At 31.5% G+C, this 15,336-nt stretch overlaps 1 protein-coding gene across 1 annotated transcript in view; it reads left to right on the forward strand.

Moving 5' to 3' along the window:
• LOC143229140 (transmembrane emp24 domain-containing protein eca-like) overlaps positions 1-13,660 on the forward strand; it is a 34,896-nt gene extending 21,236 nt beyond the window's left edge. The window contains exon 4 of the mRNA XM_076461022.1: positions 11,285-13,660. Coding sequence (XP_076317137.1) covers positions 11,285-11,434 — 150 coding nt within the window. The 3' untranslated portion in view covers positions 11,435-13,660. The remainder of the gene's footprint in view (positions 1-11,284) is intronic.
• Positions 13,661-15,336: the final 1,676 nt, after the last annotated feature.

Raw genomic sequence — 15,336 nt, forward strand, 5'->3', positions numbered from 1 at the left:
ACACTTATGTCTGGCAAGTTACAAAACAGGTATGTTTAACATCCAACCCTCTGTTACTATTTTCATGGATGTCTGTAGTTTAGCAATATTTTGAATATAGATGCATTAAAAAATGAACTGTTTTTATAACAAGATTTGGTTATGGATTCATCCAACTGGGCCTTTGTCACATATACATCTGTGTTTGTTCTAGACAAAACTTCACCACCTATGAAGGCTCCATGAGAGGATGATTATCACTAGAAATGGGCAGAGTATATCACCTAGTGGCCATTAATATTTTGCAGATATCTTTTCACACCTTAGCTTGTAAATCCTAGTGTAGAACATGAGACATGATCCTCTTTTCTATGTAATATATTATAGTTCCATCCAGGTTGGAATTTACATAATATCTTTCTTTCTGTTCTTTAACCGTAACTGGTGTTCTCAGGCTTGGGTATGCTTAGGTCTTTTCAATTTATCCTAGATATCAACTGGCTTGGCTAGTGTTTTCAGAATAGAATAAACAGGCTCTAGGAGTATGTCTATTTATTAGTTATCATTGTCTTCTGGTTTTCTACATGAGAATCTTCCATTATAAATACAGGACAACACTTTGCACTGTGACACTGCTTACTTTTTTTGCCACAACCTGTGATCAAAAATCAGAGTGTGCCTGGCTCTACGGGTTCAGTTGTCATTATAAATGTTTGTTATTTACACTACATGTGTGAGCTCGTATTGATATTCAAATCTCATAGACTATCTTTAACCTTCACTTTAAGTTAGTGATAATGGATAAAGGATCTGGTTTCATTTTTTACAAACACTATTTGCTTGTGGTAGATGATGTAAGACTTGATTCTACAGAGTTCCAACACTGTTGAATCATATGTTTGTACACAAGGCTCACTTTTGATGCTATCTGCTATTGGTATTTGCCAGGGATTTACATACATGTGGACTAAGGATTCTTCTACAGTAAGTGTCTGTGACTTGTTATTTAACCTTTTCACAATGGACTAGGTACTAATATACATGTGTTTGTATACATGTTTCCACATGTTAAGTATTTATACTATGACTTGTATTATAGTAAGTTCATCCTCACAAATATTGGAATACCTTTAGTAAACATTACAAGCCTTTTGTACACAAATCAAGTTTTTTAATGAAGTATTTTTACTGAAGATTTGTTTGTAAATATATAAAGTCTGTTTCATTACTAGTTCAAGTGGGAGTAAGTTTTCATGTCATGATTAAAAACACTATTATTCATCCCAGAAGTCTCAAATCTCTTTTGTATAATCTTTAAAACCTCCTAATTACATTCAAACTGTATAATTATACAAGTTATTTAATGATATACTTAAGTCTTCAGCCTGGCAAACAAACCTCTAAAGTATAATAAAAAGACAAGTAAAATTAGAAATAAAACAAGCAGCTATGCCTTTTTTCATTATTATTGGTCAAGAAGTTTCAAAATACTTCCTTAAGAGTTTGAGCTGCTAAACATTTCACATTTATTTTGTGTGTTTATAATTTACTGTGAAAGGCTAAAGTAGAATCCTGCTGAAAATAAACCAATAAATTGCTGCTTGTTTCATTAGACTATTTACATGTCTGCCATAATATGATACCACTGAAAGCAACAAAACACGTGAAAAGATAGTCAACTTGATGCCTGCTCTGAGAACATAATGTCTATTATATAGGATCATGTGTGTTAAAATGCTTTCTTGGAAAATTCAAAGTAATCGCACTGCACTTAGAATCAGTCGAAGTGTTTATGCCAACAACAGGAGGTAATGAATTGGCTTAGGTATATATTCTACAGTGTTCAAAACAAGACTTGTCCATTGTATTGGTGCTGTACTTTTGAACTTGTCAAAACTATTATGTGGTTTGATACTGATACAATAAACAGTACAATTCTTTGAATATTAGTAATCATATTGGGTTGTTTAGAATTTAGTGGCAAAAGTGTACAAAGAAGTTATTTGAGCACATACTTATAAAATACTGTTTCATTTCTCAGCACTTTTTCTTCAACCAATAAAAACTCAGATTTCAATATTACCTATGGCAGTTGTTTAAGTTTTTAAGCATTATAAGTCTAGTCTTCTTTGGAAAACATTTTTACTTTAGCAGCTACAGTGTAGCTTGTAAGTTTCTTACCATTGTGAAACACTTTGAGTTGTTACTGACTCTTACCGTGAAGTAAGTAATCATTTATAATATATACACAGAATCTTTTTCAGTAAGTTCAATATATAGTTGGTGATTAAGTTCAGTGTAGCTGTTTCTTTATCTTAGTGTATTGTGCTGCTTCTGACATCTATGAAACCATTTCACAGAAAATACACACACACACACACACACACACACACAATGTAAAGCAAATATGTGCAACAGGGAATTATATATAATTTGCATGTAATGTGTTTTTCCTTTTACAAATGGATAAACATTCAGTAAAGAAAAAGTGAAGCAATTGAAAAAGAAGAAACCTCTTTGTGAGGAAGAGATTCAGTTCCTTTTAGATCTTTCTTTAACAGGAGAACAAACAATTTAGTCAGAGGAATCAGGTCTTGAAGTACATGATGCTTCAGTTTCAATGCCTGTTTACAAACCAAAATGGTTAATAAAGTTGAAATTCTTTTTGCTCTGTCTTAGAAACAGATCAAGATGTAGCTTCTGAAACTCTTTTTGCATAAGGATGCTGTGGACTCCTCATGGTCAGGTACATCAGAACAAACATCACTACAACCACCACCACAAGGAAAAGGCAAAGCTAAAAGAAATAGAGGAAGTGAGAACTATTACTGCTCCTTCCTCACAGGAGAGAAGTCTCTTGTGCACAATAATACTTGGAACTGGGTGAAAATCACAACATAAAAACAACAGATACATCCATTCAAGAAAGGTGAATCTGTTTACTGAAAAATCATCTTCTTAAATAAACCAATGGAAATTTTCAAACTTTTTTTTTCACAGTGGAAGCACTGCAGCTAATTGTAGATGAAACAAACAGATATGCACATAAAACACAAGTGAACCAAAATGAACCACCTCAAAAGTAAAAAACTATAATGTAGAAAGGTGTTACTGTTGAAGATAGCCTACTTTGGCCTAATTATAGTTATGAGCTTTAAGCTTCATCCTTCTATTTCTGGCTACTGGTCTCTACCTATCTTTTCTTTTATAATCCTTGGTTTACTAATATATTTTCTTGGGAGGGACAGATTTTTAGCTATCCATAGATATTTACATTTCAATAATAACTCTAACACTCTTCCTAGGAACTGATCCTAACCATGATAAACCTTTTAAAGTTAGACCTTTTTCTGAAGTTCTTTGTTTGTCACTATTCTCCTAACAGGGTATTGTCTATAAATGAACAAACATTAAGTACGAAATAGAGGATTGGTTTCCTCCAATACCCACCAAAGAAACCAGTCAAGTGGGATAGAAAGTTTTGGATCTTGCCAAATGATGTAAGTGGATACTGTTTATAGTTCAAGATCTACATAGGAAAGGAAAGAAAAATGCCAGCCAAAGGTTTAGTGGATAACATTTTTATGTACCTGATAGACAGATTTAGTGGACTAGGGGACACAATTTTCATGGACAACTTCTAAACTTCTCATTTATTTGATAAATTTATGGCTGTTGGAACTTATGCTTGTAGGATAAGTATGAAGGACAAATTGCATTTCCCACAGGAATTGGTTGAAACAACCATATGGTGAGAATAAGCACAATTTTTTAAATGTGTGAGTCTAACATCAGTGAAGTGGGTGGACAAATGAAACATCTACACTTTTCTACTTTGTTCCAGTACCATGACAACTACAAGAAGAAGAGGAAGGGATGCTGAAGTTACAAAACCTTATCTAATTCTAGACTACAACAAGCTTATGGAAAGAGTAAACCTTGATGACCCAGTTCCTCAGCTGCAATTCAGTTGTACAATACAAAAACAAGTCGACCAAGAAGTATAACAGAAGCCTTGTTGAGCCTTCAGAGCAGATATGGTCCTTCTGGTATTCCACTTTCAATATATGCACAGGACTTTCCTCTGAGACTACTCATTCTTGATAGGCATTATCTAACACTTGTAAAAAATTGTAAAAAGAAAAGATGCTGACTATTCTTTACAGACAACAGAATGCTCAGTGTTCACTCTGTGATGAGTATTTTTGTATGAAACACTTTGCAGAGTATTATACCAGTAATACTCTTCAAAGAAGTTAAGCTTCTGCCAAAACTGCTGAATTATCATAGCTGATTTATTTTGCATGTTATAACAAAAAATAAAAAAAATTTGTATGAAAGTTTCACTAAAGTGTTGTTTATGCACTAGGTACAAGTGTCTGATTTTTTTCTTTCTCTCCCCGTAAAGAAGTTTTTCTTTTAAAACTAGTACATTGTATATAATCTGTTCAAGAATATGAACAACTTTGTATAACTGTACATTTTTTTCAATGTTTTGAGTATATATTGTGAATAAATATATAACCTCATCTATATAAATGTTAGTAAATATCTTTTCATTACTTTCTTTTACTATATTAAATGTTATGAATAAATATAAGTTGCAAAGTTACTAATGTTGCATCATTTATTTTTACTTTACCTCAATTTGGACAATTAGAAAAATATGTTCAAATCTAATTCCAATTTTTTTGCAAACTACACTGATGTTTGATACATATTTACACATTTATTCGTAAATGCTTACATTTTAGATGTGTTTTTAAGATCTTGAATAATGAATGAAAGTTACATAGAAAACAAAGATTTCTAGTACTTAGGTGAAGTTACTGTGATAAGAATATATATTGACCTTGTGTGGCTTTATTACTAAGCCTTGTAATTTGTTTGATGGGAGGGTGAAGGAATATAGTTTTTGTAGGCTTCAAACATATATTTTAGAAAAAAATATATTGAACTACTGTACTAGTATACTGAAAACATTTGTAATTTGCCTGGGTTTATAAATAAAACATGTCTGTTAAAAATTAATATTTGTTTGGAACAACAACTTGGTTATAATCATACAACAGTTTTAAGAAAATTATTTTTGCTTCTAAGCTGTTTATGAATGATTGTTTGAATTATGTCAAGTACAACTTGTTTGTTCTATTGGTTTTAAAAATATCCTTAAGAAAAGTAAGTGGAACAAGAGATATGAAAAGAATGGAGAAGGAGGCACGATTCTGAATTTGTTCTACCTTGCCAATATCTAAAATTCATGTTACTAATTTGTTAATTGTAGACCTATGTAGTAGGAGTAAAAAAATAATAAAAATAAACAGAGCAACAAGCATGAGGAGGTGCTATGTGACATGCACAAATCACCTTCCCACAAATGTCTGCAGGCAGTGAAGGGTGATATAGATGTTGGGACATTGTGGGCTTGAACACCCACATCTCGGTCTCTCAGTTTCTATTTCTATATCTATTGTTACTCTTTTATTTCTGATTTGAGGCTGGCAAATGGATGTTAAGATCAATAGATGGTGTATCCCCACTGCAATGTGGGTCGTATTTCCTCAGTAACCTCCAAAACCTAGGGTACATTTTGTAATCCCACATTATAGTGTGTACAGTGGGATCTTTTCAATTAGTGCAGCATTTTTGTTTATTTTTGTTTCAGCTTGTTTTTTTAAATTATAACAAACTAATATATATATCCTTTTACATTAAGAAATTAAAACATTCATAATATTTAAATTTTAAATATAAACTGTTTTGATAGAATTTTATTGATATATTGTAATAATAAAGTTAGTAATTAAACTTTGAAACAATAAATCCCCAAAAGGCCATAACAAGACTCATCAGTTGTAAAAGGGTTAGTGATTGTGGTTTCATTTTGTACAAACTATTTGCTTGTGATAGATGGCTTAAGACTATGAGGTTCCAACATTGTGGAATCATAATTCTGTACATAAGGCTCATTTTTGATGCTAACTGCTATTGGTATTTGTCACAGTTTTAGGTATATGCAGGCTGAGGATTCTTCAGTAATTACTGTGACTTTTTGGTGATAAATTAGACAAACAAATAGCACATATGCATATACAAATTTTTTTATGGTATGGAAATAACAGTTGTATCTCAAACCCTAAATTTTTTTTCTTGTCAAAGGTCCATTTAAGCTGTTTCAATTACTTTAAAATTCAATTGACAAGTTGAATTATTACTCTATACTTTTATTACTTAGTATCACTGAATAATTCACTTGCCTCATCTTGTGTGTTACCACAGTTGTATCATGAACCTAAAATAATTATCTCCTTTTTGTCAAAGTCCACCTTGTGGGTTCAATTAATTTAGAACTCCCTTTGACAAGACAAATTCTTCTTGTTTTCCCTGTCAAACTCTAAAACTCACTTTAAAATACCAACTGTTAAGGCTAATCATTCACATACCAACTAACTTCACATTTTTTAACTTTTCTCTATTTTTATACTTCATACAGATTTGCTTCTTTCATCCTTCCTAATTCATGTTTGTGAGTGATTTTATTCACCAACACTTTGAAAAATAATGAAAATTTGAGTAATGTGATGCCAGCAATATTAAAATGCATCAACAGTAATGAATTACAAATAAAATGTTCAACTCTTACCAAGTTACATAACCAAACTTGTCATAACTGTTGCCTTTAAGATGATTAACTTTGAACTCTTTTGGTAAGAAAAACTAAACTTGTATATCCAACAATAAGCCCCATCTTCAACAAAAAATATTTTTTACATTATATACAAATACTGTTTGTAGTTTATATTTTAAGTCTTTTATAGTCCACACCAGCACCTCCAGTCTCTTTGTTGATCTCTCCTCTCACAGGGCTTCACTTTGACAGGATCCCTTTCCTTCATCTTGATCTTGTATTGCTTAAGGTGTGTCATTTTCTGTTTGTGACACAGTAGATCGTTTACCTCTTTCTGCTTCTTGTCAACCAGTTCTTCACTTATTTTGACATCTTTGTATAACTCATCTCCATAATGTGATCATAGGCTTAGTAGGTCTTTATCTTATAGAACAAAGTTACTATCTTCATATTCTGCTTCTGTCATGTCCATCTGTACCATAATAGCTACACCCATAAGGTTTTCTGTTCTCTTGAGGTACATTTTCAACAAGTTGAAATGGTAGATAGACCTTTCACTAGTAGCCCTCTCAGTGACACAGTGGTGTGTCTGTGGACTTAAGAATGTTAGAATCTTTGTTTTGATACCTGTGGTGGGCAGAGCACAGATAGCCCATTGTGTAGCTTTGTGCATAATTACAAACAACAACACTAAATGGTACACTGTGTTAATAACTTACTTTCTGAACTTGAAAATGTTCATGGCTGTGGGTAACAGAACTAAGACCTTCTATTTGACCTCAAAATGACAACTTTTGGTCTTCTTGTTATAGAATTGTTTATAATTGTCTTTGATGGGTTTTTGCTTTCCCAGTAGAATTGTTTTTATAGGTATGGTTCAATACACCTTTCTGGTCCTCTATTTTGTAGTCTTATATTTTCTTTGTCTTGTGCTTGATTTACTTTCAGGCATTGTTCCAAAGTTTCTGCAAAGAAAATTTTTTTTCTGTACTTTCTTACATTTCCATGAACCAATTGGGATGCCATTTCTCAAAGCTTTAAGAGGCTTTATATCCTTCCTGCATTTTTCCTTTGAACTCTTGTGGTAACTGCAGATGTAACATTAATCTTTTTTTTTTTTTCTAGTTTATCCAGATTTCTACCACTTGGTATGCTTCTAACTACCAAATCTTAAATTAGTGCCTTCAAAAACATGGTCTCAAGTTCTCCTACATAATATAGAGTATTTATCTTTATTTTTTTCTAAGGGAAACTTTTTCACTGCCCCCATCAATTATTATATGCAGGCATACTTTGTCTATAATCTATCCATGAGATACTAGACTGGTTCTCATTACTATATTACTACAATTAGTGTTTTGTAGAATTTTTCCTTTCTCATCCTTGACATGGTCTTCACATATTGGAGTATTGATGTCACCTCTTTATATTTGTAACATGCTTTGATCACTACTAGCAATGTTGATCAATATGCTAACTTGAGCTGACTGTTAGTCATGCACTAATCATTCATGGTGAATTTGATGATTTGTCTTGATTCTATTTCTTCTGGCAGCAGTATCCATGATGTCAGTTACTCTTTTCTTGATTATTGTTCATACCACCATCCATGTAGGTAGCTCTAGCTGCTTTACTTGTGATTTCTGCTGTTGCTTGTTGGTGATAGACTTCCACTCCTTTGCATCTCTTCTCCCTTGGGTATTTTCCAGTTTTAATTGAAGCATGGGTTTCCATACATTGTTCTGCCAGCTTGATCATTTCTTCCACATCTTTTGGTGCTCTCTCCTTAAAGAACAGTGAGGTGTCAGTTGAGCCCACAATCATGAACTGTTCATGTATTATAATAGACCTGCCTGTCACTTTTTCACATTTGGCCATGCTAGTCCATTTTGTGAAGTATTAGCATAGATCTGCTACTAACTGAAATATAGTTGATCCAGTGTCAGGTTTGACTTCTTTTAACTTCCAATTAATACCATATTAAGTAAGCTCACATTGTTTTAGCAATACTACTTTTAATACATCTTAATCCATGGGATCTTCTGACATTGTGACTGCAGATACTTGTTGGCACTTTTCTGTGAAAAGTAGGCTGAGACAGACTGTTTAGTCATCTTTGTCCTAGTTTTAACATTGGGCAGTTCTTTCATACCTTTCCAGAAAAGCATCCATGTCATCTTTCTGTTCATTAAATTTTGGTAGCTTGGGTTGCCTGGCCCTAACTCCTTTGTCATATTTGTTTGTTCCTTCTTTCTGTTGGGTGAGTTGAGCAATCTAATTTATGTTGTTCTTTTACTTTCTATTTCCTTTTCTTTTGTTTCTTATTCTTCCTCCTTTCTCTGCTACCCTTCTCTCTCTAATTCTTGTTGCTTAACGATCTTTTGTAGTTGATTGTCTTTTAACCCAAGACACACTTTTCTTTCTATCCATTTATCAAAACCTGACAGTTATGTAATGTTACTATAATTTCTGCACTATTTTAATTGCAATTACAGTTGTATATAGATAGGATTCCTTATTTCAGCTGTTGTTCATGTCTCTTTCTACACTGTTTTCAACTGAATAATACTGGTTGGCTCACCAAATGTCAGGGTTTTACATATATGTAGACTGCAGTTTTTTTGTTTTTTTACAGTAGGTGTCTGCAACTTGATGACAAATTTGACAATAAATGGACAGCATACACTCCACTTGTTTCAAAATATATATTCAAAACAAGTGAAACATATGTGCAAAAATTCTTTACACAGTAGAATATCACAATTGTATCTAAAATTCTAATTAATTCTCTTTTGTTGTCAATAGTCCACACAGTCTGATTCAGTTAATTTAGGATCCAATTGGCAACACAAATTATTTTCTTTATTTCTTACTATATACTATGCAATAAACTCGTTTATGTTACCTCATGAGTTACCACAGTTGTATCCAGGGGTTAAATAATAAATTCTTCTGTTTATCCAAGTTCACATAGATGGGTTAAATTACTGTAGAACATCCTTTGTCAAAACAAATTATTCTCCTTGTCTCTGTTAAACTGTAAAACTCACTTCAAAATGTAAACTGTTAAGGCTGATCCCTAATATGCTAGCTAAATTCATGTTTTCTTACTTTTCTCTCTGTTGGTTTTACTTCACATGACTTTCCTTCTTTCATTCTTCTTAATTTGTACTCATGAGCTACTTATATAAATAATTTATTCACTACAGCCTCTAAAAATAACAAAATTTTAAGCATAAAAATAATGAATTATGTAACAAAACTTGTCATATTTTGATCATCTTTCTGTTTATTAAATTTGGGAACCTTTGGTTGGTTGGCCCTATTGTCGTTTTTGGGTCCTTCTTTCTGTCAGGTGAACTTAGTGATCCCAATTTGTATTCGTATTTTCTCTATTCACTATTCTATATCTGCATTCAAAATATTTGAATTAATGGATTTTTAGATGTTTCAAGCATGCTTTCAGTTAGTTGATATATATATATATATATATATATATAGCTATAAAAATCTGAAAATAAAAATTTTACAACTGGTTTATGTATTTTATTCTACGTACTTGAAGATTATCCTTTGGTTTATTACACTAATATGTTACAAAAATTGTTAATCTTTAACTCTCTTGCTATGAAAAACTCATTAAACATTAACTCACAAAATTAATAAATAATACCTACACTAAATTATCTGTATATACAACAGTATTCAAGGATGTTAATTTGCATGTTAGAACTAATTTTGTAGAGTTTTGTCACTCTTAGAATACAGATCAATTATTTATATGAAAAACCTCTTTGGAGCACATTACTTAGAACATTTCATGCAAATCATTGGTTTTTAAAATAATAATTTGATGGCCTTAAATATAAAATGATACCAAAAGAAAAGTTATAATATAAATCCTGTAAAGAAAAAAAAAAAACTGTCAAAGATACAAGCATCTGTGTAATGTTAGCTTGAGTGTTAGAAAATAAAAAAATGGAAAGTGTTTTAACTTCCAGGGAGTTTATTTTTATCATTTTGTTTACTTCATCCAAATGCTCGTGGATTTTCTTTTTTGCTTGTTGCATATTTTTGTATCAAACAGAAAACACTTATGTTAAAACAATGATAATTTAAAAGTCTAGTATTTCTTTGTGTGTGAAGAATATTCTTTAAAATTAGTTTGAATTTTTTTTAGATATTATGGTAGACAAGTGTATAAGTTATTTTAATTGGTATTTAATTCATGGCATTAAATGTATGGACATTTAATATTTCAACACTTTTTGTCTTTATTGCTTGCTTTCACTTCAACCATATATTAAATATTTACTACATTTGGTATAAATGAGACCATGCTTTTTGTTAATTTATTTTAGTTGGTTTTTATGTTTTGTAAAGGTATGTCGTTACTAAATTGGCAAAAGCATAATAATCTGGTTTGATTCAATGTTTCTTAGAAAACCAACTATTAAATTGTGGAAAAAAAAGTAAAAAATGGTTTGTTTCTGTTTTATGTAATCAAATCAAATTATTAAATTGGCAAAAAATAAAAATCTTGCTGAAACAGTAAGTTATGTGAAAAATTCAGAAAAAGAACAAGCCTAAAATACTATTTACAAATTTTCATATTGTTATTTTATAGTTGCAACATTCTTGCTTTAATTATACAAGTTACTTTTTCTTTTCTTACAGTATCGTGAGGAAAGGTTTCGTCTAACCAGTGAGAGTACAAACCAACGTGTTTTGTGGTGGGCTGTGGTTCAAACATTTGTTCTCCTAGTTATGGGTTTCTGGCAAATGAAGCATTTAAAGAGTTTCTTTGAAGCCAAGAAACTTGTTTAAACAATTTAACATGATGTTTTTGTTTGTGTATGACAGAAGGAACAACAAAAGTTACCAGTTATTTTTGTAATGTAAGTCATTTGAAAAATAAGACATTAATTAACTGGTGCTAATGAAAGGCTGATACCTGATGTGAATATTTTTGAATTGATTTTAAGTTTTTATTAAAATACTAAAATTATTCAAAATGTTTCTGTAAGCTAAAAATTGTGTAACTCTTTGAACAATGTAGTTATTACTGACCCAAGATAAATATATCATAAATAGGGTTTGCACATTTTTTTCACAGTTAAGTTTGACTCATCTATGGAAAGAGTGCTTGTGTTCCACAAAAAAAGAGTAGGGTTTATTCTGTATCTGCTAAGAATAAGGATATAAACAGGAATAAACCCTTGTGCCTTTAATGTCAGTGTTGAAAAAAATTTAACTTTTATAATTTTGAGTAGTATATTTTACCCAACAAATATTTAGTTCTAACAATATTTTTCAATAGCTGCACAAGTAAAAGACTTAAACATCTGCTTCTGTTGTTTTGTTTAAAAATATTTGAGTTAATGGATTTTGATAAATTTCAAATATACTGTTATTTGATACTTTTGTGAGTTAAATCTAATAAATCTGTTGTTTTTAAAAATCTGAACATAAAAACTTTAAAACTGATTTATGTATTTGATTAAACATTCTTCTTTGCTTTATTACACTAAAGTTTTACAACTGTTTCATAAAATGGATAAATTGAGTGGAAAACATTATAAATTAGCACATTGGCAGAATGCTAGAAACATGTGGACATAAATGACTGATTTAGAATTTATATAACCATTTTAAAGTGCACAACCCCATATTTAGTGTCTGAATAAAACAAGTATGTATAATATTTTCTACTGATTTTAGACCTGATTTAGTAAAATCATATGATGCAACAAATTCATTGGGACATTGGTAGAACCATTCAAACTTCATTTACTTGTACTGATGAATACGAAAAATAAAGCCAACTGAAAATAGTTTGTAGTTGATATAAAGTTACCTTAATACAGTTTAAGGGTGTAATAGACCAAATTTTGCAGTGCATCTTAATAATTTAATGGTATTAGTTTATAGTACTATACAATGGTGAGTGTACATTGTACTTATTCAGCAATTTAGTTTGGGAGATTTGTAGATAGACCTCAAATTAAATTCCTACAAAGTTTGTCCATTCCTTGGCTTAAGCCTACCACCAGAACTATAGTATAGTCCATGACCTTTATTATGTACATAAAAAGATTTACATGATTTTACGTTTAGAAAAATTCTACAAATAGTTAGGTGAAAATGCAACAGTAAGAAAAGCCTCTTAATATCCTTACAGTGCAAAAAAATAGCTTTAAGTTAGACCAGGTTTAAGAGAAAGTTCTGAATAAATATTAGTTTAAGTCTGTGGAACTATCTCAAAATGCATTCAGGAAAATATAGGTAACTTTATTAATGATAATAAATAAAATACAGTAGATTTATAAATGTTTACACGTATATTTTATTGGGTTTGTTTCATATTACATCAAATTATCAAATACCTCAAATTTGTTTATTTAATTTGTTCATCTTCTAATTTATTATTTGTTGAACTTTGAATGTGCCTAAATAAATTTAAACTGTGAAAATGCTAGTCCTAATGGATTATCAGAATGTGACACATGCACCCATATATAAATAACATATTCCGAATTTAAAACTATCCTTTTCAGCTATTTTTCATGCTGTATGAGAAATAAATTTTGTATACTAGTTTGTTCCAAAGGCTGTTATGTACAAACCTCATTTAGTCAATCACTGTTTTCCCCAGTTCTGAGCATCGGTGACCTTGATTCTCTATTACTCAGTTCTGTACTGCATACATCAGATGTTTTAACACAATCTTGTCATTTCCAATTCATTTTAGAGCATTTCGTTCAGTTTTATCCATCAGAAGCTATACCAACCTTCTTTCAAATGTAATCTTCTATTTCTTACAAATGTTTAACAGTTGTCTTTCATATTAGTTTTATATACATAACTGATCATCATTTGTTTATAACCATGTTTTTATTTGACAGAGATATTTTGCAGTTATTAAAGATTTTAGTAGCTCATGTTTGAGACTCTGACATATCTGAAATGTAAGAGAATTTTTTAAAATTAGTTTAGAGATTTTGATTAATGTCTGTAACTTGGAATAAATGTTTAAGAACTTTGACTATAATGAAACTTTTGTTTTTAAAATTCATTTTTATATGTATAGTTCTACACCCAGACTAGAGATACTTTCCTGTTTTGTTTTTTAACTTCATATTTAAAGATTTATATCTTTTTGTATCCTGTCCGCCTTTGCTTGAAACTCACTTGGGGTCAAAGAGAGACTAACTAATGTACTGTGATATAGTATTTATCAGATATCTAGTTGTTATCAGTTCCATTTATTTGTATTAAGAGAAATCAATGCAACTGAGAATACCAAAGAGTAGTTAGGAGTTGAAATTTTGATTCCAACACTACAGATGCTACTATTGCAGACATATTTCTCCCTACGTTTGTCTGTGCTCTTCAAAATTATCTAGTAAATTTGTTGTGACACTGTTGTGGAAATGGTATTCTTTACACATCAAAGGATGTATGACCTGGTGGAAAAGTTAGATGCTTAAGAGGCATAGACCTGTACATTGGACATTTTTCAATGCTGTGGAGGCTCCTGATAGCCATAAACCTAGAAAGAAGGACATGCAGCTTCTGGAGCAACTGACAAAGTGTTCCCCATGAGATTAAGTCTCAGCATGATTGGAGTATGACTGAGGACTGTTAGGGTTGTATCCAAGACCATAGGGGAATCTCTATAGGATTCAAAGCCATTTGTTAGTTACAGCAATAGAACCCAGACTCTGTTCAGTATCACTCACAACTAAAAGAAGCCTGAAGTGCTAGTGGTGAATGATGAATACAAAAATGAGATTTGTTGCAAACAGGCAAGACAGTGGGAACTTCCTGGGGAAGAGCTATTTATGGGACATTATAAAACCTCTATGATAGGAGGCATATTGCTGAATCTATATGGAGATGGGAGATGCCACTGGTTGAATAAATCTTCAAACAGGAACTGTTTCAGCTAATTGCAAGACAGTGGACAGTTGTGGTAATCTTTGGGGCAATAAAGAGCCTCTCCACAATGAGAGGCATACTTTAGTGGCAGTCATGGATTACGTAGTTATCATTCATCCAAGTGCAAGGGCCCTGACATCAGAGCCTACTGTACAGCACTGCTAATATATCTGCTTGTCTATTCAAGCATCAATTATGAGTTTATAGTGGTGAAGCTTATGCCAGAACTGCAGAACAGTGTTGTTCATTAGAAGTAATGATAGTGATGATGACTGTTTCTCTTGCAAAACAGTGTGATGCCTGAGGGCTTCACTCCTTTGTCAACTTGAGAGTGGTTCTCAGCCATGCACCTTTACAGCATGGTTGAGTATAAGGTTATGTTTTTCATTGTTTGAGAAGGTTCTTTTATTGTAAAGTGCATTATTTTAAAATATGTTGGTTTGTATGCCCTACATGGTAGGAGATATAGAAAGAATATCAGTTTCTAGTTAGTTTTTAGAGTGCTGTATTTGATGTAATTTTTTTGCTATTCAAAGTTTAGATTATCATTGTAACCAAACAATTATGAGCATTCTTCAACATGCACACTTAGCTGAATTTTTACCAGTTGGAGCACACCTGACCTTCATGTTTTCAATTCTGACTTTTGCTACTTAAGGTTGAAGTCTTGACTATTCAAGTATTTTTTTTTTAAACCAACCTTGTTCCCAGCTTCTAAAAACATTTTCTGTTGCATTATGGACAACTAGTTTAATGAAGATTACTATGCCCAGGACTATTGCCAGCCT

This window comes from Tachypleus tridentatus, chromosome 10, assembly GCF_004210375.1.
Source record: "Tachypleus tridentatus isolate NWPU-2018 chromosome 10, ASM421037v1, whole genome shotgun sequence".
In the NCBI taxonomy this organism is placed as follows: Eukaryota; Metazoa; Arthropoda; class Merostomata; order Xiphosura; family Limulidae; genus Tachypleus; species Tachypleus tridentatus.